Raw genomic sequence first — 26,759 nt, 5'->3', positions numbered from 1 at the left:
ATTTTGCTTACAGCTCAAAACAGTCTGAATGTTCTTTTGATGCCTTTATTTCTTGCAGGAAACATGAAAGAAAACTGAAGCATGATGAAATACGTAAGAAGTATGGTATGTGTTATCTTGTTTTGATACTCTGTATCTAAATGGATTCCTTTTTCCTAATTATTATTAAAATTCACAGCAGAAACAAGCTGCTTTATGAGCAGGAGAAGTAATCAAGCCCAGTTTCCCACTGATGCATGTCTTCTGACACCTGAGCACCTGATCTCAGCACTATTGTGTGCCTTTCTCTTCCTGCACTGAGCTCCCACTGGGCAAGACACAGTGTGCTGGATGGGGTGTTTGCTTGGGATGGGCATTTAAATATATTGATTAAAATAAGTGATTCTTTCTGTTCCTAAGTAGGAGTACTGATTTGGGGGGCTCTTTTGTTTGTTCTTGAATGTGGTAAATCAAGCTAGTTGAGCTTTGCCACTAGACTCATGGCTATTAAAGGAGGGTAGACTGGCTAGCAGATAGGAAGCTTTTTAAATCAAGATTGGAAAAGAAGGGTGGAGGGTGCAGCCTAATGTAGGGATTAAAATTGTTATTTTTTTCTTTGTTTTTAAGTGGAGCTATGGTCCAGTAGTAGAATATCACAAGACTGTAGGACCTGCTGTGCTGTGTAGGAGGCTTATTATGTAGACTTGTCAGTGCTTGCACTTTTCATTTGATTTGTTCATAGGGTTAATAGTACTGTGTATGCAGAGAAAGATATGCTAAAACTCTGCTGCATTTTTTATTATGCAAATTGCACTAATGTCAGAGGGGGTGATTCTAGGGGTCTGAACAGTCACTCAAAGCCGTTAATTTTCATCCTCTTGTTAAACTGATGGGCAGAGTCTGGGGATGTCTTCATAGATCTGCAGCCTGCCCTTTGGCTGATGCAGAAGTGATACAGACAATCTCTATAGGGAATTCTCTGCCTGGAGAACGTTTGCAAAACAATGTTCCTTTGCTGGAATGGAGAAAAACTACACTGAAGCTTGAGCTACAGGAGGAAGAATGTTATAGAAACTGGAAGAAATTTTTTGTTAAACATCAGTCATTGAAGTTCAGTCCTGTGGTATTTTATAGGATAATTGACCCTGTATACCAACCACAATTCAGTTTCTAGAGGTGTTTGAGTGGTTGACAACAACAGTTCAGGTGTAAAAAAGCAAACAAAATCCAAACAGCAAAATAAAACAACGGAGGCTTTTTGTGTTTGTTTCTCCTTAGAAGAGACCTCAGAGTCAATCTCAACAAGTTTGAATCATTGGGGTAGATCTGGTCAAGAACTTAGGACAATGGCTATGTCCTCACAACAACTTGCAGCACTCTGTGCAGACATGCATGTACCTTTGCATCTCCTTGATGCAGCCAGGAGTGGACAGGTCCTGAATTCAGTGTCACAGTTCTGGTACCAAAACACTGCACTGGGAATGTTCGGAAGGCTGTGTTCAGTCAGTGGATGGCCCTACATTTTAGTGAAGACAGTTCTCTCTTCAGTGCTTAACTTTCAGACTTCTGCAGGATGCTTTGCTGGATCTTGTTGGAGTACCTGAGTTTCCTGAAGTAAATAACTGCATAATCAGTGCCTCTGGAATACATACACCAAATTCAATAAATCTTGCTTGTAGCTGTACTGTGCACACAGTCATATGAGAGCCAGTGTCATTTTGCCTCTGCTTGAAGCATGTTAGTCTGTCAATGAATTAACTAGAAACAAGTTCATACCGACATCTTCTTGCAGTTATTGCAGTTACGTTTTGCAGTGCATTTTACCTGCATAAGATTGCAGTTGGACTATAAAACTTAAATTTTAATAGCAAACTTCTGTATAAAGTTTATTTATTGGCAGGTTTGCTTTATTGCCTAAGCAAATATTAATTTATGTTATCAGATATACCAATTTGAGGCCTGGATTCTCATCATTAATTTTTGTCCTAAAGAAAATCTAATTCTTACATAAATTATTGGTACATCCTGAAACGATGTATGTAACTGAGTAAAAATTAAATACAAAATATGTATAAATTTTGAAATATCCCTAAATATAATGCTATTACATATATGGGTTGTGTTCTGATAATATACAGACAAATGATTGTCAGAATAATTCAATGAGACATAGAGTGGACTTGGATCTTCTGTCCTCATTTTTTACTGTCTAGAAAATATATATGTTAGCATATTAAACATAATCTAATAAAAATTGCTGCAAATAATTATGGAGGCACTAGATTACTTTACACTCTTACACACTGTAGAGTGGATTCTCAGTTAAGTAGGCATGGGTGAGTGGCAGAACAACGACTTTGTTAACCTGACTCTGTAGATTAAGATGATCATGCCCGAAATTTCAGTATTTGGTTGGCTTTAAGGAAATGCCTTTTCCCATTTCATCCACCAGCTTTCCATACCCCATTTAAATGGTAATTACACATTTATAATGCATTGCAGGTGTCACTCTAGCCTCAGTCCTTTGGGAGCATTGGAAGCAATAGAGAGCTTTAGCAACCAGGAGTACACACTTTGAATTGTTTCTTTGTTGTACAATTTCATAGTATTTTTCATTTGCTCACATATATGAATGCAATATGATTACACAAATTATATGTTGACTCTTAGGAAAAATTTAAAGTAGAATTCAGAAGACTTTGCAGCTTGTGTATTATACAAAGGAGCTACAATTTAATTCCTGCTGCATTTGCTGCTATTGTGTGTTCAGTATAGTATTAGTATAGATCTGCTTTCTTATTTATTTATTTCAGGATCTTGCCTGGTATTAGTAAAAGGATTCTTTCTCTTAATTTTTACAAAATTACTACCATTTCATTGCTTCAGTTCTGCAAAGGTTTTGATCAGCTATTTTAATGATATGTAATCCTATCTCCTTTGTTTTATGTGAGACATTGATTTTTATATTCAGTAGTTTGTCACAGTAAATGTTGCTCCTGTTCAAGGTAGGTACTTTGCCTTGACCTTCTTTACTGTTCTGAATGCAAGGTAGGAAAACCTTGCATTGCTGTACACTGAAAGCTGTTTAGTTTGTTGTCAAGAATACAGTCGTCAATCTGGAGGTTAAAAATAAAGAGGAAACATCTAATAAAGGATGAAGACATGCAGTAAACTAAGTTGGGTTTTTTCCAAGCATAGACTTTTGTAAATATTTCAGTTGTTAATTCTGATTTTGGTCAGTGCTGATATGTGATGAGAGTCAGATCTCAGTGACTGAGAACCTGCATAATTGGATGGTACACAATATAAATGAAGATGCTGGAAAGAAGTATTAATTTCTTACCATTTGTCTTTTCCTACATATTAGGAGACCTCATTATTTCATACAAGCTAACAGAAGATACTTGACTACTAAGTAGGTCAAATACTAACCTCAAAATGAGGGTAAATAGAAGTAAGATGTTAAAAGTTCTTGTAAGTGGCCTGCGTGTCACAAGTAACATGTAATGGACTTGATTGCAAACAAGACTCCTAAAACTACAAACATCTGACTTCTTTGAACCCCTGAGTGTAAATGACAAGTTGGGCAGTCGCTCTCATGTCAAATGGGAAACAGTGGAGAGACAACTCGTGTCTGGTTCAAGGCAGCACAGGAGCTTTAGCTGAACCTGACGTGCTGTCCCATTAGCATTGGCTCGCAGCTCCTCGGAGAGGCACAGATAAGAGCAGCTGTAGCAGCTGACAGGAGCTTTTTGTCATGCTCCTTTTTTTGTATGTCTCTCCAGATTGTTTTTGTCCACTTACTGGAGCCTGATACAACTTCTTCAGTAAGCACTGGTGAAAGTGATGAACTGCTGTCTCCCTCCTCTCACTGAATGTAACCTTATGATGTACTTAGAATGCTGAGGATAAAAGAAATTTAAACACTGGATGCAGGTTTGAGAGCAAGACTGAGAGCAAAGTGTATCAGGTGTTGTAACCCGTGGTTATTCTCGTTTGGAAGGAAAGCTTGCCATTTCTCTTGGACTCCATTTTTCCTGGGAGATTAATTTCTGAAGTCATGACCAGTAGTATTCCCACTAGATTGACCCATAGTTCTTAAAGCTTGTTGAGTTTCAGTATTGTACAATAAAACAGATCAGAGGATTTTAAGTTAAGCATACTAATGCCTGGTTGGTGGTGATTATATCTGTTCATTCCTAAACATAATTCAGTAAAATGACAGCAAGTACTACTGGGAATGACGTTTGCAGTGAGGAGTAAAAGTTACACGCTCACTAATATGAGGATTAGTTTTCTAAAATGTCTTTTTAGCCAAATGTTTTGGGACAGAGGCAGAGAAAAGTATATTTGCTCCTCAGAATGGTATAGGAAAAGTTTATCAGGACTCTTACACAATCATCTGGTTAATTTGAAATTGGATTATTGGATGTAGAAAATCTTTTCTATTGAATTTAAGCTGTAAAGAACAGTATCTTTTACTGTGCTGCTTTCAGACCTATGAAGTGTCAAATATGTATCCTGAATGAAATATCAAAAAGACATACTAAGCACTTGCCAGACTCTATAGAGAGAAGTATGAAGCCTACAGTAATTTTATCAGGGAGTCTGGTACCACAACTTGCCACTTTGTGGAAAAGTTTCTGAAGTTTGGTGTGTTTATTTCTAAGTGGAACTTAATGAATGCAGGGAGTTTATGCAATGGCAATTGTAATAATAATGGTAATTTCTAGTATTGATGCTAATCTTCTGTAAATGTTGTGTAGATGTGTTTTTTATTTGGAACAGGTGAAATACTGAAGTACTGCAAATTTTTTTTTTAAATTGGACTGCTTAGTTGTTTTTCAGGTAACTAAATGTATTAGGATCCATATATTCTAACTGCCAAACTATTAACATGTCTGGAGGAAGGAGGGGGTGGTGGTGATGGTCTGGAAATAAAGAAAATGTTTCTTCTCACTGTGTGGTTTGGGCTTATATTAATGCAGGAATGTTACCTGAAGGCACTAAAGGTTGAATGGCAGGCCAAGGATAAGAGGGGTTTTTTATTATGTGTTAGCTTACTTGTCAGCTAGAGTAGACTTAACAGACATCACAATTCTTTGTTTAAACGCATGAAAGGTAAGATTAAAATTTGACAAGTAACCGCTTTCTAAAAGTTTAAAAATATAAACATTTCAAAATCTCTAAATATTGTAGATAATTTTCAACCTAAGCATATTCTTATTACACAAATGTGTAATTTTTTTTTTAACAATTAGAGAAGGGGATAGTGCCTCTGATGCAAGGTACTATACCACGTAAATAGGATGTATTTCATGTTACCTGGCAGAGGCTTTATAAATGTGATTGCCTTGCTTCTTTTTTCACAAGTAAGAGACATTGTATGAGGGCTGGTTTTGATATTAACCTTTTACAAGCTGACTGCTCGTAATCTTGTATATTTGAGTGATTATAGGACTTTTCATACTTATTCCTTAATATTTGCTGTTCCCTATCAGGTAGTTAGTTGCAGTAACTCATACGGTAATCAGCACTAAGCAGTTGTGCTTCTTGATTGGAATCTTAAAATAACCAGGCAGTTCAAACGAAGCTCTCCAACTGCAACAAGGTAGGCAAAAGTCTAGTCTGCCTTCGGCACCATTAGCTTTTGACTTTCAGGTAGAATAGTGAATGTTCAATATATGTGTGCAGGTGCATGTGGAAAAGAGGTATGGTGTGAAAAGGTCTGAGGGGAGTTCTTACAAGGTTTGGCAGTGACCAGTGTAATTTTGTTTTCACTATTGTGAATCTGAACATTTGTGATTTGCCTGGCTGCACTGTCGTTATGTCTCCATGCCTGAACAAATGAGCTAGAGAAGAGTCCAGGTTTGCCAGACATCAGTATAAAAACCCCAGTAGAAAAGACAGCAGTAGTGTTCTTGTTCTTGCACAACAAAAGGTCAGCCTCTGGACTCTTACAGGAGTCCTTTATTGTTAGTATGTGCTTCTACCTACCCCAAATTTGGTGGGTGGTTTCAAGTCTCTTTGAAATAATTACTATGTGGAACAGTGATTGCTAACCCTTACAGAGGATGGTCTGCATATCCAGACACTCAGAATAATTGGATAGCTTTGCAGTGCTTACTGTGACAATATTCTGGTAAAGTCATTAAGAATCTTCATGATGGAAACATGCTGCAACCTGGATTAAGTGATGCTCTTGTTCTGGTCCCTGGAGGTTTTAGTGCATGTAGAAGTCATCTTCATTTGTTCTTAGAGATTGTTGTCCTGTTGCAGAAAAGCTGTAAATGGCTGAATGTGACAGATGGTTGGGTATAATCGCAGTAGAACTAAGTCAAAGTTGCAGCATCTTACATTTTAAAAGGATGATGATCTTATAGTCACTTGCATTTATAAACTGGCAAGCCTGAATCTGTTCTTCCTGACACATCTCTATGCTTAGATTTTTGTCAACTTGACTCTTATAAGTGCATTTTTTAGGATATACCTCACAAATGAGAAATAATTTTTCATACAGAAATGTTCTCTCCCTGCTAAAACATGAAATGCTTATTTGTGATTATAGTCTGAGAAATATGAATGCTTAAGAACACTTTCAATTTATTGTAATACTTGAGTGTTTAGGTAATAGAGCAATTATTACAGGAATCGCCTTTTGGATTTGTTTTATGGAATACCTTTTGAAGTCAGTAACTCAAGGTATTTATGTGATACTGGTAAGAAAGTGATAAATGTGGTCCTGTTTTGTTTTACAGGTCTTCTTCAGGATTCTGATAACCCCTACAGCAGATTTGAGAATGAATAAAGCTGAGCACCTTCCACTAGAACTGTGACTCCAGAAGACAGGAAAACTCTTTTCATTTACCCTTTGTACTCTTTTGCTTTTGTTTTTGTTTTCCCTGAAGTGTTTTTTCCTGATTGTAAAACTAGAAGCAGCTAAAGACTTTATGAAATAACATGTTTCTATCTCCTACTCATACAGAACTAATTTTTATAAATGGTTTTTTTGTTGAAATGTTTGCTGAATTTTATTGTGACTATCTTTCCTCTTCTTAAAACTGTATTTTATTACTTGATGTAGATGGTTAATAGTCACTATTGTGTTTGAGTTCAGTCGTAATTGCCATTTAAAGCAGTTGTTCCCATGTTCCTAAATAAAGATATTTTATATATATATATGTAAAATAAAAAGCAACATGGAAGCACAGCTTCACATGGCAGAAATAGTTGATGAGAAAATACAGCATGCACATTCTTGTGGGTGGAGGTTTTTTCTATCTGGAAAAAGATCTTCCAAGAGTGTAATGTGTAAGGGTTGAGAGAGGGGAGCATATTTGTCTTTGAATAATTCAGTTCAGTTGTGGAAATGTTAATATGTACTCTGGATATAGCACTGATGTGAAAAAAAAACTACTTCACTTAGCAAAATTGGAAGGTCACTCTTAAAATGTACATGGTTATGTGTGCCCAAATTTAAGAAACATAAGTAGTCTGTGTGAAATCTTTCTTTTGTAAGCTTAATGTATAATGAAAAAAAAAGTAAAAAGTTGCCCAGATTCTGCAGTTTACCAGAGCTGACCCTGGCCAGCAGCTAAGCACTGCCCAGCTGCTTCCTCCCTCCCTTCCTCCCATCCTAGAGGGATGAGGGAGGGAATGGGAACAGCAAAGGGTTGAGATAAAAACACTGTAAGTGAAGAAAAGGAGGGTAAGTAGGAACAAGTCATGCAAAGGGAATTACCACCTCCCAGAAGCAGATCTCTGCCCAGCCTCCCCTCAGTTTTTCTTGGGGAGCCTGGAATATCATTTGGGTCAGTTCTGGCCAGCTGTCCCAATTGTGTCCCCTCCCAACTTCTTGCTCACCCCTGGCCTACTTGCTGGAGCGATCAGAGTGGGGAAAAAATGAAACCTTGATGCTGTGCAAGCAATGTTCAGCAAAAGCCAAAGCACTGGTGTGTTACCAGCACTGTTCCTGCCACAAATCCAAAGCAAAGCAGCACCATACGTGCTGCTGTGAAGAAAGTTACCTCAATCCCAGCCAGATCCAGTATAGTAAGAAAGCAGTATTTTTTTAACCTTTTATTGTTCTGTTGATATTTCTATAATGTGATTTATTTCCTGTCTTTCTTTTCATAGAGGTGTTTCCTTGAGCATTTTTAGTAGCTTAGCAGTACAATGTGACAAGCAAATGGCTCTTCTGCCCCCCCCAGTCTAATGTACGTTCCATTTATTCTGTACACTTTAAATAACCTCCCTTGCTGTATATTATCTATTAAATAAATGTACAGTATTGAAGATGTCCATGTTATTTTTATCCACATTACTAAAATAAATACTTTAACATCTTGAATTTGGTTCTCTTCAGTTCTCTTGTTCCATAGAATTTTAAATTATCTTGGTTTAAAAGAAATTACCAAGTATGAGTTTGGGAGAAGAAAAAACATTGCTGGCTTTCTGTGGCAGGAATTAGATCTTACCTGTGGATGAGGAGGGGAATTGCCATTCTTTCCAGTGCCAAAAAACCTGCTTCTCCTTAGGCTTTAGTAACTATCAAGGTTTGGGCTTGATGATCTCGGAGGTCTTTTCCAACCTGGTTGATTCCATGATTCTGTCACTTATCACTGATTTTGGTACAGTGTTTGCTTCCATTTTTTCACTGGTTTTACCTATGCAAAAAATTTCTGTGTATAGAGTTTCTCAGGAATTTATATAAAAATATGTTTTCCACTTCCTGAATCTGTATTGTAATTAATGTTACTGGAATATTGGTCTAGTTTTTCTTTTTTTCTTTTTTCCTTAACTCGTATTTAGCACTTTATTAGTAGGCACTGTGTTTAATTTCATGTTTCTTTATCTGTCAACCATTGTCAAGTCTGAAGTATTATTCAAATGGCTGTCTTTGAAGAATGATGGTCTGTGATAAGAGTGAGTTGATAGTGTGGAAATAAAACATGCTGATGGTTTTCCCTGGAGATAACTTTTGCAAAAATGATGAAGGTCTGCCTGCTGTCTCACGACCCAAGTGGTGACATTCTTGACTTAATAGAAAAGCATTTTTCTTCAGCACCTGCTACAACATACAAAGGGCTGTCATGTATTCTAACAAAAGGGGGAGGAGGGACAACCTTTCTTACCATTTCAAAGACAGTAAAGTATTTAGAGAACCAAAATATTGAGAATAAGTGGTGGAAGAATTAACATTCCTAAGTCGCAGTTGCGGGCATCAAAAGGTAATGACTGCAGTCAAATTTATCTTAAGTAGATTTACCATATACTAAGCCGTAACTTTAGGCTATAAGTAAGTTTATACAAAACATTAAGCTGGACAACTAATACAATATAATTTTGCTTACACAGTTAATGAGTTTAATGAGACTGTTGTGGACAGCAGCCTAGAGCTTAATAGAAAAGGCAAAAATCCCCAAACAAACCCCAGACTTTTTAGATTATTTAACCTTTTTTTCTCTGTTCATTGGAGCAATTAATTGGAAAATACCCATATTTCAATATATTAATTACCTTCTCTGCTTTCCTCTATGTCAGTATTTCTTTCTTTTACAGAAATACTGGCTTTGGCTTATCAATAAAAGGGTTGCTTGCCTTTGTATTTCAGTGTAGCCAAAAGTAATTGGGAAAACAGCTGTAGAAAGAGGTATCATTGTATCTTTGTTTCTCAGATGTGTAAACAAAGGGATTTTGTTTGTGGTAAACTCACGTTTTCAGTGTGAGTTTCCCCTCCACACTTTTTCAACAGAAGAAACAGAAGGAATGCAACGTAATAACAAAATGGAAGTAGGGAGACAGGATAACCTAAGCCTGAGAGCTATATCTCTCCTAATCATGTGTTTTTCTGACTTCCCCTTCATTCACAATCTCTTCTCTTTCCTCTATGTGCACTTTTAGTGGTTATTGCCTGTTAATTTTAGTATTGAAGGTATTACTACCTGAAAAGAAGAGCAACCTCTGAAGTGAAAAAGTTAAAATTTGTGTTTGTCTTTCTGCAGGATACAACTTCCAGTACTGAAAAATCAAGTGGCTCAGGTTTAAGAGTGATGTAGGTGGGTGTTAAGTAAAGAAAATTTTAGTAAACTGAAGCATGTTGTTTTAACTTATCTTAATGCAGGAACATACTTTTTGCCACATCTGAAATCTTGAATTTGATGATAACTCCTTTAAGTTGTCTGCACCATGTCTTACTTGATTGTTATTTTATTATTAAATAGACACCAGGAAGTAATTTTGGAAAATGGTATTTTTTTTTCTTAGAGTATCTTTGTTTCAGACTCCCATGCATAGCTCTTATCATCTGTCCTTTCAAAAGTTTCTAATTACACCAAGTACGTGTGTGAGGAAGGGCCCTGGGCTGCATGCCGGTGTCTTGCAGCCCTAGGATACCCCCAACTGAACTGCTGAACATGCAGTTCTCTAGATTTTAGCTGGTCCAGAAAGAAGTGGGAGGGAATCAGCTGGCATGCTTTTTTTCCTATATTCCTTCTGAGTGTCAGGGACCAAAGAGAAACAGAGTGAAAAGCTAAAAAGACACTCTCATGGGGAGATGATCAGGACGAGACTGAGGAGGTCAGTAGCCTGGGGAGACGGTGAAGTTGGCAGCAATTGCATGTGGCTATGCCCCCAGTTTCTGCCTGTATCTGGGCTTGGTCATCTTCAATTTTGGGGTTCTAATCAGCCAGCATCTCTGACTGCCCTTGTGCTTCAAAGCATGAATTGGGGAGGTTTTGTGGGTGAAAGCTTTTCAAGGTTCACATATGCTCTCATCTTTCCTAATGCAGCAGGGCCAAGCTTGCTGTCCATTTTCTGATGTATCTTTTCTGTGGGTCCTAGAACAGCTACTTGAAGGGCAGAAAAAAGACATGCTTGTCAAAGTGCATAGAAAGTGGCATGTCATCCCTAAAGTATTAATATCTCCAGAGTGTTTCTGCTTAGTGACACTTGACAGAATCCTCTCAGGCCATTCCCCAAGTGCTGCTTCACCCAAATGTGAAAGGGTCATGATTCTGATACCTTCAAACAACATTCAAAACCTTCATTTATTTTAATGGCTTCACATGGTTTATACTCAATATCTGACTGAGCAAACACGTTTAGTCTTTGTTGTGGCATCATTAAGGCTTTGGACTTGGCATGAGAGGATCAAATGTTTAAATGTTTAGAAGTGTGTGTTGGCTCTCAAGCCCAGCACTCTATTTTGTCAACTCTGTGTCAGCTTCCTGGCTAGGTCTTCCTGTCACGTGTCTCTGGTCGTGTGTGAGTTCAAGTGTGTTGTCCTCAACAACACACTTTAGTTATCAAGAAAAACAATCTCTGCTTGCTTGTCTGATTCTGAGTTCCTACAGCAGATATTAAATGTCATAGATGAAAACAAAATTCTTTGTTCCACTCTGACTGTTTGTTCCTTGCTCTTTTAAACCATGGTGAAGTGGTGAAGGCTCGGATATGTGCAAGCAGTGAATGAACCAAACCATCCACGAATGGGAAGAGTTGCGAGTTGTGAAGGGAGGCAAAAGGGAATAGATAGTGGGGAAACAATAGAGCAGTGGTCAAAAAAAGGTGTTCTCTTTTGCACATCTTTGATGATATTTGATTTTATATTTTGTTATGTCTTGTCATCTTAAGTAGAAATCAAAATACACAGCTACGCTATATTGCTCTATCAGACATTCCCAGGTTGATTTATTTGCTGCATCAATAACCAGGCTTAATGTGTATAGGAAGACTGGCTGAAAATCACTAACTTACTTATCTTTTCCCTATCTTACACAGTTTACAAAGAAAATATTTAGTGGTGTCTTACATGAGCTTCCACAAAGCAAGAAGGACAGAATGTAAGTCTAGACCTAAAGAAACCCGCCAGTGGATTTCAGCAGCTTAACAATTTATCAGTCTTCTGACTGAATGTCTCGACCATCAGTATGTATTATTAATCAAATGGAGTGACTTTTCTCTTGCTGATATAGCAATTGCTTCTAAACAAGAAAAAGTAATAGAGGGCACAGTTTTTCAGCTGTCACTTCGAGTCAAATGGTTGTGTGGCAGATAAGTGGGTGATAGACTAAGCAAAGTCACTTTGAGAGCCCTCTAAGCTTGAATCTGTGTATTAATATGATGAAGTAAGATGCAGGATGAAGATAAAGTTATTTGCAGTCTGTCCAGAGACTTGGTTTTGTTTTGGGGTTTGTGGGGTTTTTTTTATATTTGACCTTCAGTCTAATCTGTGTAAGGAGCTGTCAAGTTGCAGCACAGCAGAAAGAATTAGGAAATGTTTAGTTACTCCAAGTTGAGGTGGATTTTCATAGCAGTGTTTCTGTCACAGTTCCTAAGCTCACAGCTTCACTGGTCTGCATCTCATGGGCAACCTTTACTGTATCCCTACTTGTCACCTGACTTGAAATAGTATCAGGCCCTTCATGTTCTCAGACCTGCCCTAGTTACTTATTTCCCATGCATCAATTCAGGAATCACACACACATACCACTCTTGCCCTCAAGGGGAGTCCTTCAATCTCCCATTACTTCTTTTCATTATTTCTTTTTCCTTTCTGTGAACTTGGCACTTCTTATAACCAATGACCTCTTAAGTTCTCAGCCATGGCAAAACAGGGTTTGCAATGTATCAAGTCGGTAATCTTCACGGTGACAGTTTTGCCTGTTGTACTGCAGAAGTATCATAGTTTTCTTTAGTGCTGCAGTCTTTTTCATGTATATTCTTGAAATTCCAATAATCAAGATCACCATAGAGTGAATTCAGATCAGTTATGCACTGGACAAATGAGTTTGGTATGCAAAAGAGTCAGCATGGCATCTGCAAAGTGAAATCCTGCCTCCCTCACCTCCTGAGGAAAGGGATAGCGAACACACAGGAAAAATCCATCTGACTTTGAATAAACTTCAGTGAAGTTGAGTCAGTGTGATCAGCTGGACTATGACTTCCAAGGAGGAAATAAACACCGTATACTCAAATTAGGCTGAGGTAGTCAGGATCGAAGCCCATTTCCAATTTCCCTGTTATCAGAATTGCCATTCCCATCTGTGAGGAAAATATGAAGAAGAAAAAAAAAGCCATGTTTGTAATAACAAATTATCAACATAGGAATATTTGCATAAGGCAGAATCACTCTTGTCTTCATTACACATCCATGTTTTAGGAATATCAGAAGCACCAGCTTCATCATACTGCAACGTGCTTGACATTACCAAAATAGGTTACTATATTCTCCCCTAGAGCTTATCATGCATGCATATGGGCATCTATGTCATATTAAGAGGGTGTTTAAGGCTTTAGCATGGGCCATGAAACTGGAAAAGGAGAGTTTTCAAGGCTATCACAATGATGAGCTGGTCCCCTCATCAAATGTAGAATGTTATGGTTAGCCAAAGCTGCCCAGGCTGATGATCATAGAATCATAGAATCAACCAGGTTGGAAAAGACCTCTGAGATCATCAAGTCCAACCCTTGATCCAACACTGCTGTGGTTACTATTCCATGGCACTAAGTGCCACATCCAGTCTCATCTTAAAACCTCCAGGGATAGTGGATCCACCACCTCCCTGGGCAGCCCATTCCAATGTCTGATTACTCTCTCTGTAAAAAATTTTTTCCTGATATTCAGCCTAAACCTCCCCTGGCACAGCTTAAGACCACAGTTCCAAAACAGGCAATAAAATGGTTGGATACAGAGAATCTAGCACAAGGAGGTTTTGGGCCTCAAAACTGAAATAAGAGTAAGGGATGGTTGTGGTTGTGCATCCCCCTTTCTCCCCCATAGGCCACACCATGATCTGAGAAATTTTTTGAGGAACCTTAAAACACTCATTTTATGACAATGGTACAAACCCCTCTTCCTAGAGAAATTTGGAGAATCCCTTTTTCGTTGGGTTGATTTTTGACCAGATGCATTTTGTTCACAGCCTTTGCTCTGGGCTGCAGTGCACTGGGCCAGCTGTGCCTGACACTTGGCTCTGGGTTTCATCACTCTGTGTGTGTGTAAAACTGTTACCAACCTTGTAGCTCATTTCTTTTTACATAACTTGCAGTAGTTCCAGTTACTCACCCTGCATTTCTATTAGTGGCATGAAACCCCTAATCACCCAATTAGAATGTGTAATGATACTGTAAAAATCCCTATTAGACTGAGCAAAGGAATATTTAAAAAAGCTTGTAATGGTAGTCACTAGACATGATAGTAGAAGAGGGAGGATAGATACATGAGGTTTATTACATACAGATAACATGGTACTTTCTAAATTGAACTTCAAAGGACTATGCCCAGTTTATTAATATAATTACTTATATGAAAAATTATCAGAATATAATGAATAAATTAAAAATGTTATCTATACAGTATGTTATCAGTCTAGTTCTCTGGAATTAAAAAGAACACAAAGAATTCCAAGAATTTAGACTCTTGCTTATTTTCACATTCACATGGCATTTAAAATACTTCTAGATCCTTTGTTAAACTGTATTATAAATCAGATTAAAATAGAGAAAGATAGAAATCTCTTTGCTTTCATTCGGAAGAATACATGATGTTTTCAGACATATATTGTTGAATTTGTCAACTTAAATGCTAGATTCCTCTCTCCCAGAGAATAAATCAGGAGTTTAGAAACTATTGGGTGAGTGGGGAGGTAAATAAATGAAACACTTTGACACCTGTTGCTTACCTACACCTCAAGGTAATGTGTACTATCTATTAACCTTGAGGCAGTTCTGCACTTGCCACCTTCTATATCATTTTGCCTCAAACTACTCCAGATTTATTAGCATGTCTGTGAGTAGCAAGCATGCCCCGGCTGGGCCTTCCTCTCTCCTCTCTGTGTCAGCAGCAGAAGAGGAGAAGGCCACGTGGGAGTTACTGCAGGCCCTTTGGCTGGCTCTGTGTGTGTGTGTGAATCTCCAGTGGAATCTGTTCTCTAGCCTGTCTCACTGAGCAGGCACACAAGCCCCCGTGCTGGATTGTGCAGAGCAGAGTTCCAGCTGCCTGCCCATGGCCTGGTGTAACTCCTGGGGGTGTTGGCCATTGGAACAGAAGCACGGTGCTGGCTTAGTTTTCATTCATGAGGAAAGATTCTTCTTTCAAAAGATTTTTAAACTTTGGAAAGCACGAATAGGTAGACTGCAAATAGACATGAATGTGTCAGTCAGAGAAGGTATTCAATGCCCTCAGGCTAGACACCAGCAAATCTGGTGATCAGACAGTCCTGTGATGGACTTGGATCCTGAATATGATGGAATTGTTCTACAGTGTTGGTTTTGATCATTGCACTGGTTCACACTTTTCTTAAATGAGAATCACAAGGGAGCTGTCATTTGAACAAGTACCTAATTAGATCATGTTGTGAAGCAAAAAAAGCCATAAAGCTGTCTTTTGTTACAAATTTCCATCCTGACATTCTTTTCAGTACACCAAATAGATTAGAAATACATTTTTCCTTTTATCCCCTAGATGAGCCTGATGAATTTCTCTTCTAAAATACAGACACATGACTTTCTAAAATACAGATGCATGACTTTGGCCAAATTAAGACAGGTAAAAATATACTTAATGAAAGAGAATACTGAAGCACCAAGGAGCAAAACTTGGTAACTGGGACTTGCAGCAAGACACAAAGTATCAGGTATCTTTTTAATTAATTTTGAACACGGTAAAGCAAGTCTTCTAAGTTATTCTCTGAAGATCTATGATTCAAAACTGTTTTTACTCAACATGAAAGCTGCTCAGCTGGACAGAAGGCTAGATGCAGCCTGAGCTGTTTGTCATTAGTGGGACCAATGTTCTTGTTGACATCAAACACAGACCATGAATCACAGAAGCTGAATTGTTTATTTGAAAAGACAGATAATCTTTGGACAAGATTGCACCACAGAAAGCCCTGCTAGGTCACTGGCTATCACTTTCCAAGGCCAACCTCTAATCTTCAGTGTAAAAGGGGAAAAAACAGAGTGATGCTATGGAATCATCCTGTTTCTAGTAAATAATAAAGAAAAGCAAATTTGAACGAGGTTAAATGACAGAAAATGTCAATCTCTGTATAGTATCTGGAGCTGCAGAATCCAATGAACCCTTTGAGAGCAGCAGGTCTGTGTGGTCGCTGTGCCTTGAAGCACACTGGAGAAGGATCTGGCTTGTAGCAATGGTTGGGCACTACAATACTGCTGGTTTGAAGGTCCAAAATGATCAACAGTTTAGAAACAGCACCAGGAATATCTGTCTCATGCAGTAAATAATTAGAAAGAAGTTACCCAGGATCTACATATCACTGCTGAGAAGTTCTTTTCCTCTCTCTGATGCAGCTGACTACGTCTGACAATATCTGTCTGTTCCCTTAAGGACCATGTCCTTCACCTCCTAGTCTTTTTTATCCCGAACAATGTCCAGAATATACTCCCTTCTGCTTGATAGTCTCTTTTCCCTGCTGTTGCTCTCATAACAAGGAGCTTTTTGTGAGGTCATGAGTTATTCTGATTTACTGGCTTTCCATCTTTTCTCTTTCTGTTCTCAATAGCAATTGAAAAATAGACTGATAAATTTTTATAAAATGTAAGGTTTAAGGTTCTTCTATGTCAAAGTAGCTATCTATGAAGCTGAGGAACTAGGTGAAAAGAAGGGTCTAAGGCAATAGAGGTTTTGTTTCATTTAATTGACGTGGAGGAATGAGGGCTTAGTGTCACCTCCTTTGGGATACTTGGAGCACCACATGCAATTATGAGAGACTTGTTTTGTGAACTCAGGAAGCTGGAATTATCAGGGGCTTTCCTTAGGACTGTATCACTCACAAACTTTTTTTTCTGAAAGACATTTTTTCTAACAGGGACTCTGTCAAGTGAAGCTTTAGCCAGAAAAATATTACTTTGCAGTTAATTTGTCTTCCAAATCACTCCTCAGGGATTTTTTCCCCTGGGTATATCCACTTATTTATATTGTGTATCACTTTTTATAAAATTTACAGACACATCTATTCTGGATGAGTGTAACTGCAAGAGGAATTTCAGAAATATTGTGAATACTTTAGCAAGTAATGTGGGATTGCCTACTTTCTTAACTCTTATTGTAATAAACTGAATCACACTGAAAGTCCTGTCCATTTTGCCACATTTTATATATGTGGCATTTTATATATGTTTGCCACATTTATGTTTCTCCTTATCATGGAGAAACATAAAATACATATTCTGAAAATGTTTGTACAAGTAAACGAAGTCCTCCTAGAGTACCTTGTGACTGGTAAATTTTTTGTATATACACTTAGAAATAAAAATTGAAATTAGTTCTGAATCACCTACTTATTTTCATCTAAATTTTCATTCAAAGATTTTAGGCACTTCATTTCAAATTTGAGGTTAGCAGACAACGAGTATGTCCCAGGCTTGAAGTCAGTGATTTTTAAATCTGATCTTTAAATCCTCAGTAAGGTAAATAATAAAAAAATAGAAACTTTGAATAAAGTTAGTTGCAATATTGCATGTGTTTTGGAATCGATTCATTACAGATGCAAGCAGGCTTATCTTGTAATAATCCATGTTTACATATAGACCAACAAAAGTAATTGAGAGGTCAGTGGGACCTCTTATAATTAAATTCTGAAGCCACTCTGCAGTTCTGGCTTACAGATTTGCAGGGATGACTCATAGGTCTTCCTCTCTGTCTTAGACTGACTTCTGCTCAGATCCAAACCTGCTTCTCTCTTAGCTCCTCTTGCGTGTTCAGCTGAATTGTCCCAGTCCGCTGCCTTCCTCTTCATGTCATCTTCTCACCCACACCCCTCTGATGTGCCTCCTTTCCTCCAGCTCTGGTACCTCAAAAATGCATGTTTCAGAGAGACTGCTCAGCCCTTGGAGAGCACTCCCTCCACCCAGCACATCTCACAGAATCAAAGTGTCACAGAATATTCTGAGCTGGGAGGGACCCACAAGGATCATCAAGTCCAGCTCTTAAGTGAATGACCCATATGGGGATCAAACCCATGGCCTTAATGTTATTAGCACCATGATCCGACGATATTTGTTCACGATTCCATTTTTTCATTGCCTTTGGAGAGCTGTATATTTTACATACAATTCCTCCAAGAGGCAGCAGGATCCCAGTGGGGGCTGTTGCTGTGCAGCCCTGGTCAGATAGTGCTCAGGCAATGCATGAAATGGACTCTGGATAGCACAGGCTGCAGGAGTGAACTGAATGAAGATTCCACTAAATCTAATGCAGATGCTCGCTGCTCTGACTTGTTTATTGCTAGTTTGTATGAACAACTCTTCATTAAAATAGCTTGTGTTGTCACCTGGTTTATAGGTCAGCCACTGTGAGTTTTCACAGCACTGTCCTGACAAGACTGTCACAAGTGCCATAATTAGTTGGTGTGCCTGGAGTTCATCACAAATTTAATACAATAACCTGGGCTTTTCTCCTCCTAATTTTGCAGGAGGTTTCACCTTTTAGCATTTACTCCATACATTATTTTAAAAAATACTGAGGAAATTGTCACATCTAATTTTCACAAGGATCCAGGCTCTTTAAATCCAGCAGCTACTTCTTGTCCAGTGTGGCATTTCCTCTTCCTCCATGCAACTAAAACTCTCTTCAGCTCACAGGCTGGCTGCCACAAGCTCCTAGCCTTCAGGTTTGACAAAGGTTCTTTATCTTGCTTCCAAAATCTATTTTATAGGTCATATTTCCCGCATATCATACTGAGTATTTCTTTCCCACTTTGTTTCTTTCTGCTGCCTCTCCACCTTCTGCTGCATTAAACACCCCCACCTTTTCTTTCCTTTTAAATCTCCTAATTACATAAATTCATGCACTTCTTAAGTTCTGCGGTGGCACCAACCCGTGCCTCTAATTAGTGTTTCCAACTCTTCTTCAGTTGAATTTTCCTTAAAATGTCTTTATACTTTTTCCCTAACTCCTGGAAGCAGGGCTTTAAAGAAGCACAAAGCCTCTCTTTCATCTTCCTCAAAACCTCATATTTCCTGGGAGTTATACTCCATAGTGGCCAATTTACCATGCCCTGTGCTTCTGACTCATTTTGCAGATGATGGGTACTACAGTTCTGCAACTATCACATCTACTGCGACAGTCCTCCATTGACTGCAACACTTTTGTGACAGGAAAATACCATAACTGGCATGTGCAGTGAGGGGAACACATTCCCTGAGCAGATATCTCTTCTGTGTGGCTCCTGATCACTATATAAGCCCCTTAAACAGCAACCAGAGCCTATACTGCTATTGCATTGTAAGAAAGAGCTGAGTTGAGAGACCTGGAGTGCTCATTTGTGCTGACTCTATGAAAACCAACTATATTGTGATCTGGTAGCGAAGGACAGTACTCAGTTGTGATTCTGTGGTACTTAATTTTGTGCAGTACTTCGTTACCACAGTGATAGGAACTAAAAAAAACTGTAAGATACAGTTTCTGAAATCTTCCATCAGCAGAGTGGCATGTGGGCTGGGCTGGGCTGGACTGGTTTTAACTGGCTTAGATGCTGATTTTGGGATAGAACTAAGTGGAAAGAACACAGTGGTTGCCTGCATGCCTGAAGTCCATCTAGATTTTCATATTAAGAGGGCATATCTCCATTTTGACAAAGCAGCCTTTCATATATAAGACTTGCAAATGTTTTGTATTATTTTTGAGAGTTTCTCTCTGCACAGGCAAGTAACATTCACATTATGCTCTGTCCTACAGACTCAAGCAGTCCAAAAAGAAACAGAGAGATATGAATAAATGGAGTCCATCCAATAATACTGCTTCTCTAGAACACTTCTCTAATATCTGGTGTAAATTATAGTAATTGTAAATGATTTAACTAGATAAGGAATGGGGAAAAAATTCCAAAAACAAATCAAGAAAAAGTTGAGAGGTCTTAGAAATAAAGTAGGGTTAATATTTCAAGCTTGCTTCTATGAGATATTAATATATGGGGTTTTAATTTTACATGTAGCGCTTAAATTCACACCCAAAATAAACTGGATTTGTGTGCCTATGTGTTTTCAAAATCATGAGTTATGTACAAGAGACCCTTGCCCATGAGAAAATTCCCCTTGCTGCACATGCCAGTTATGATATTTTCCCAGCCCCATCCAGTTGGGCTTTGTGTCTGTAGAGGCACAAACCTTCCAGTTGTACACATAGTGCTACAGTGCTGATGAGATTTTTCTGCAAAGAAAAGTGATGATGTTACAGTAAACACCCTTTATTCAATATTTATGATCAAATGACATGATTCACACATACTTTTTGAGTGCATCTAAGTGGATCAACCTCAGCCCTCCTGCTGTTTCATTTTGCAATGTTTTCATCATGAGAGTATTTGTTGAACATTTTGGTAACTTCAAAACATTGGGATCTGATATCACAGTGGTCGAGGCCATTACATATTAAATCCCATTTTCCCTTTTACTAGACTTTTATCAAGATGGCACAAGAAAAAAGAGCTTGTTAAAAGGTGTTTCCACTTATTTCACAGGAACAACATTCAGCATCAATGCTGTGTTGCTAGGTAGCCAGATGATGTTAAACTCAGCTCATTCCTGCAAATCTAATGTATGTATACTTGCCCAGCAGAATCTCTGAGATGGCACAATTTCTACAGTAGCATATACTGTAAAAGCTTTAAGTTTATAATCAATAATTATATTACTTTGAAGTATGTAGGTTTCTGACACATTGTCATGATTTTTTTTTCTCTGCGCTCACTATCGTCAGTGTGATTTCCATCCATCTGTGTGGTCTGGGTCTGGCTGGGATGGAGTTAATTCTCTTCATGGCAGCTTGTAGGATGCTGTGTTTTAGATTTATTACCAAAACAATGCTGATAATAGACTACTGCTTTAGCTATTGCTGGGCAGTGCTTGTACAGCATCAAGGCCATCTCTGTTTCTCATGCTGCCCAACCAGTGAATAGATTAGGGGTGTACAAGAAGTGGAGAGGGGATACAACCAAATAGATGACCCAAACTGTTCAAAGTGATATTCCAAGCCATATAATGATATGCTCAGCAGTACACTGGAGAGGAGCGGAGTTTAGGTAAATTAGCCATCTTTTGCCTCAGAAACAGGCTGGGCATCATTCTGTCTTGGGAACGTGGCAAGCGATTGCTCTTGTGTCACTTATTTTTTGTTTTCTTTCTTATGCTGCTTCTTCTTTGCTTATAAAATTATCAATCCACGAGTTTTCTCGTGTTTGCTTTTACTTTTCTATTCTATGGGTATGAGTAAGCAGCTGTGCAGTGCTCAGCTGCCTATCGTGGTTAACCTATGATTCTATGTCATGGCCAAACCAAAAAGAATTCATGCTTCCCTAGAAATGAACTACTCATGTACGTTACAAGGAAGCTGCCTAACAGGGACAGGAACTACAGGCTTCAAAGTTAAAGATGCTGTGTTCCACCTGTAGCCATTTCACCCCTGATGTGATGGTGCAAAGTAAGAATGAAACAGAAAGCAAGTGACCCTACACGTTATTAGTACATGAAATGAAGTGACCACGAGAGGGTACTAGAGACGTAAACCATGGGTGGCTCAGCAGGTCACTTCTAACCAGCAGCCAAACATAAGGCACCAGGAAAACCACTTTTTTTCCATTATGACTTTGGAATCATGTGTATGAACCCTAACTTGTCCCTTCCTCCCCCACAGAGCAGGGTTTGGTGACAGCAGCCAGGCTGGAGGGCCTGGGTGCCCTCCATTCATCAGCAGGGATGCAGGAATATCAACAAGGGGAAATTTCCCCCGGTTAATAAAAACTGGGATTTCATGACAATCACCAGTAAGGCAACACATGATATGTCAGCTCTGAGACCTTTTGGGGGGAACAAGTTCCAATGTGGATGTAGATTACACAGGCACTGTTCTGTAATTGCCAAAGTTTACTTTTTGTCACTAATGCATTTTGCTGGCAGAGCTTAAAGGTTGTGTCCCTAAGGATACAGCACCATTTGTGTTAGCAGAGCCTGACTTTCTCTTCAGACAACAGTCATCTTGGATTGGGTATTATTAGAGGACAAGTGAAAGTGAGACTGTGGGGACAGGCTGAGGAGGGGGAGCGTTATGTGACTTTACATCCATCTTCATCACCGGAGGGTCACGAAAAGATTGCTGTGTTAACAAGCAACACAGCTCCAAGCACTCAGGTCCCAGACGCTGCAGCAGAGAGATCTTTTCAAGGTGAGCAGACTGGCCTAATGGAGAATGTCTCCAGCCAGGGAGATTTATGAAAATCTACTTTATACTGGCAGCAGAAGGCCTGACAAGACTGTTCTCTCCCCAGGGGAGCTACACTGACTATCTCATCACCCCAGAGAGTCTTACTCCCTGGACAGACCACTTGATGCATGGTCTTACTGTGCCCACATAACAGTCCAAATCTACAGCATTAACCACCTCCTCCACAAACACACACTGCTTGTTTATGTGCTCTTAAGGTTTCTGAAATTCAAACACTTGGCCCAGGAATGTAACTTAAGTACACTGCCTTTCAAGATCCCCTAAGGAGAAATGTTACGGAGGTGGGGGATGGGTGGGGGGGACATGAAAACACTGGGGTTTAGAGAGAGCTCAGACCACATAAAATTACCCCGTAAAATCGACAGCAAATGCCCTGAGATCTGGAAAGTGCACAGATCTGCATTACACCCTGAGCCACCATCTGCACCATGCATCACGGATTTACTTTTTGTCGTTTCATCTTACCCTGCAAGTAATGGATAGCGCGACCGCGGCTGCTCCATCTGCAGCAAGGAGACTGCTGGCACACCCTGTGCTCCGGGCCCATGACCACACTGCTTAGAGCTCCAAACAATATGTTCTTTTACACAATAATGAACAAACTGCCAGCCCTGCTCTCTCCCCATCTTCAGAAATAACCTATGCCTCAGTGTGAAACACTGAAATGATGAAGCTTGCTGGCTCACATGATATAGGGAGGCAAATGTTTCCTGTTGTCCAACTTACAAGTGATATCTTGGCAACTATTTTTCCTGCACTTGATAATACTTACATTTGTAGAGTGATTCAGCATGACTCAGTGTTAGCAGCGGAGGCCAGGATTTACAGGGAGTTCTTACCAAAGCCAGGCAAGGAGATGCTTGGGTCATAAAGTAACTGCAAGCAGTTTTTGTTTAGGGTGTATCTTCAGGGAGCTGATGTGAGAAAGGATGCTGTAAATAACATGTCTGGCTTTTTATTATCTAGATGATGCCCCATTAAATGCAAACATGCTTTAACTTGGTAGAGGCTTGTGAAAGAAGGCAGCAAAAAGCAGTATCATTTTGCATGTTTTTCATGTAAATTTTTTTATGCCACAAATTGCAAGACTTAAATATAAAACCGGAGCTGAAAGCCTGTCCCTACAAGGAAGCGAAACATCATCATCAGAGTAGCTGCTATCTCTGTGGTTTACAAATTACATGTTTCTGCTTTACTGATTTCCTGAGTTGGGTGATGGAAATACAGAGATGAGAAATAGGAACCACCAGCTTATGAGTTTGATCAAAGCTACAAAAGTGATTCCACATTCCTGGATTCAATGAATTTTCAACACTAGTGCCTTTGGAAACAGAAGAGGTTTGGGTTGGGGAAAGAACAAAGAAGGAAGGACTTAGAAATACTTCTGTTGAGTAAAGACCATGGAGGGAAAAATGGCATGAATTGCAGTGTGCATTTTGAGAATCTGTGCACAGCTGGAAGATCATCTGTCATCTGGAGGAGAAAGTCTGTGTAACACCTCTGTATCCTGAGGTTGTACAATTTTCAGAAGACAAGACCTGGGTTTCTCTCACTGGCATCACACTGGTGTCTAATTTAGACAAAATTTTCATTGATTTAAAAGACCCTGACATATGCTTGTAGATAATTCCCAAGCTGCTGCAAAGCCAGATGCCTATTAGAAATGTTTGATTGCCTATTCTTCTAAGAAAGCTGAACTCACTGCAGTAGCCTGGCAGAGACTTATCCTTCACGAACAGTAAAGTGATAGTTTACCTAGACACAGGGAGAAAAACGGGAATATCATTCCAAATTCACTAGGTGCTAGGACCTAGGCTAATTCACTACATAAGACAGCATCTATCAATTAAGCATGGTTAATTACAGGTTCCTGAGAAGCTCTCAGAAATGATATCCCTAATTGCTGAAAGCAAGCCGCAGACCGAATTATAGTGGTGTTGGTACAAGTCTGAGCTGAGCAGCAGGGCTGCACAGAGTGAATGGCATGCAGAGAAAATGCAAAGAGCTCAAATGCTGAACTCAGTTTCAGCTCCTGGACCAGAATATTTTATTTACAATGATGGCATTTTCCTCTCCACTCAGAGCAGGGGTAGTTATGTTAGATTTAAACAAAGATCAAATTATCAGCTGTTATTAAGGACTTAAATGTCATTTTTTGCAGTAATTGAATTAAACATCCTTACATACCTGTGTCCTCCCTCCCTTTTTCCTTCTAGCCCCCTTGCCTGTTTCTTCCTAGTTTTTGTTTCTCCTCCTTTTCCCTGCATTGCTCTCTGCAGTGTTCCAGTTTCCACCCGTTCTCAATTTCCTTCCATAATATAACATAGACAACATTGAAAAGGCCATTTTAGTTCCCGTTTCAAAGATGTTAACAGGGTCAACAAGATTCAGGCTTCTGAAAACCTTTTTATTAAACTGTCTGTAGATTCGGGGTTTGTGCATAAGACATTTTACCAGTGCCACTGTACCGCTTATAGAGCAGGACAAGTTCCCATTATCTTTTATGCCTCAAGAGACAGATGCAGTCTACATAGAGTAGATTAAAGTAGATAATTATAGAGTTGCACCTTGAGATGCTGCAAACTGTCCACCCCATTGCATTGTAACAGAAAGGTCCAATCCTAGAGCGTAGAGTTGCAGATGGCTTGAACCCAACTCACCTAAACACTTGTCTAGACAAATGTGCTTCTAAAACTGAGCTTAGACACTGTATAGTCCCAGTAAAATGTGTTAGCTAGCCTCATTAAAACCCAAGTTCATTTTAACCAGATAACATGCATTAAAATACAATTTGAACCACAAAAACCTTGGCTTTCTGTTACCTAACATATATTGTTCTCGAAAAGTACCTGCTTTATATTTTAGACTAGACATGACCATCCATCTTGATGGGTTAAACTGGTTTATTTTTCAATAATGTTGGTTCAAGTGAGTTAACAAGATCAAAAGCTCCCAACACCCGTTAAGTTGCAGGCTAACGCACTTGGAAGGCACATTATAGGGCTGTGCTTGGAGACGCACATGGAGAGGAGCCCAAGTTTCAACTTGACGGGCCGGGTGCTTACTGTGAGCGAGGTGCCCATTTCCCACCCAGAAATGATTTCCCACCACAGCAGCAGGGGCACCGTCCCAGGGGTCAGACCGGGCGGGCTCCTCCTCCCGTCGCCAAACCCCACGACTCGCACCCGCCTCGGGCAGCCTCGGCCCGGGGGAGAGCAGCGCTCCCTCGGCAGCGCCGGCCCCGCCGGCCGGGGGGCACCGCAGCGTGTCCCCAGAGACCGCGATGCAGCAGCGGGGGGCGCGGACACCCCGGGAGGACCCGAGGCATCTGCTCCGCCGGCAAACGCCACCGCACACTCCTTTCCGCGCTGCCCCTGCCCGAAAAGCTCCCCGCGCCCGGGACGCGCCGCAGACAGCGCATCCCTCGGCGCGGCCCCAGCGCTCGCCGCCGGCCCCCCTCACGCCCCCGCCGCCGCCGCCCTTCCTCCCCGGGGCTCCCCGGCCCGCCCAGGCTCCTCCTCCTCCTTTCTCTCAATGCACCCTCCCTCCCTCCTTCCCTCCCTCCCTCCCGTCGCCGGCGCCCGCAGCCCCTCGCCGGACTTTCCTTTCGCTCCTCCATCTCTGCTCGGCGCCCCGAGTCCTCCCTCGCCCTGCCCGCCCTGTCTGGCTGTGCCGGGGCAGCCCGGGGAGGGGGCGGGACGGGGCGATGAGCCGGGCGGTGGCGGCGCGGAGCCGAGCAGCAGCAGCAGCAGCCGCGGCCACGGCGTAGGGCTCCTCTCCCGGGCGGGACCGGGGCTGTCCCGCGGCGCTCGGCGGCTTCTCGGGGCAGGGGGGGAGCCCCCGAGCCGTAGGGGAGTTCTCTCCCCCGGAGTCAGGGCAGCAGGGGTGGCGGCAGTCGAGCAGGGGTGGGTTGTCCCCCGATGTGTGACATGATCGACTCGCAGTCCGCCGAGAAGATCAGCAGGATGAAAAAGTTGCGGAGAACTTTATCGGAGAGCTTCGGCCGAATAGGTGAGTCCCGCGGCCGGGCCCTGCCGGCGCTGCCCGGCGCCCGGGGGTCCCGGCGGGGAGGGGGCGGTGGGTCAGCGCTGCCAGGCTGGGAACACGCGCGCCGACACCGTCCCCGAATGACGTTTCTTGGCAAGAAAGCTCGGGAAAATAACAACTCTTGCAGTCCCAGCAGTGCTGCACGGGTCCGTGATGGAGTTAGCCCAAAATCGGCTGGGAAGAACAAACTATAAATGAGAGTTGGCTCGCGTGCCCCCGCTGCCAAAGGGAAACCTCGACCGAAAGCAATCGGTTATTTTCGATTTGTTGCAGGTCTGGTAATTTGTGCGGGCTGCAGGTTGTTTTTAGTTGAGGAGCGAGATGCTGAAGAAGGTAACGGCTGTCCGGGGATTTAGGAGGCCAGACAAAAGAAGTCTGTCTGTCATCTGCTGCGAAGTCTTGTCGTTCTGTCACTGACAGAGAGCATCGTGATGTAGCGTCATCTGAATGCCGCTGCATGTTACCTCCTGGTGTCACCACATCGTGTTTG

At 40.6% G+C, this 26,759-nt stretch overlaps 2 protein-coding genes across 4 annotated transcripts in view; both read left to right on the top strand.

Annotated features, from left to right (window-relative positions):
• LOC127477620 (pituitary tumor-transforming gene 1 protein-interacting protein-like) overlaps positions 1–8,971 on the top strand; it is a 28,092-nt gene extending 19,121 nt beyond the window's left edge. For 2 of the 3 annotated variants that reach the window (XM_051802138.1, XM_051802137.1), the window contains exons 6-7: positions 59–105; positions 6,738–8,971. In XM_051802138.1, coding sequence (XP_051658098.1) covers positions 59–105; positions 6,738–6,787 — 97 coding nt within the window. In that variant the 3' untranslated portion in view covers positions 6,788–8,971. The other variant, XM_051802139.1, reaches the window with a different exon arrangement.
• Positions 8,972–26,012: 17,041 nt separating this feature from the next.
• The window catches only part of CDK14 (cyclin dependent kinase 14), a 313,070-nt gene continuing 312,323 nt past the window's right edge, over positions 26,013–26,759 (top strand). Inside the window, exon 1 of the mRNA XM_051802182.1 lies at positions 26,013–26,233. Within this exon, the coding sequence (XP_051658142.1) occupies positions 26,143–26,233 (91 nt within the window). The 5' untranslated portion in view covers positions 26,013–26,142. The remainder of the gene's footprint in view (positions 26,234–26,759) is intronic.

This window comes from Manacus candei, unplaced genomic scaffold (assembly GCF_025592945.1).
Source record: "Manacus candei isolate 608988 ecotype Guabito, Panama unplaced genomic scaffold, ASM2559294v1 h1tg000056l, whole genome shotgun sequence".
In the NCBI taxonomy this organism is placed as follows: domain Eukaryota; kingdom Metazoa; phylum Chordata; class Aves; order Passeriformes; family Pipridae; genus Manacus; species Manacus candei.
The sequence above is the reverse complement of the archived record's forward strand: the minus strand, read 5'-3'. Positions and strand labels throughout refer to the sequence as shown.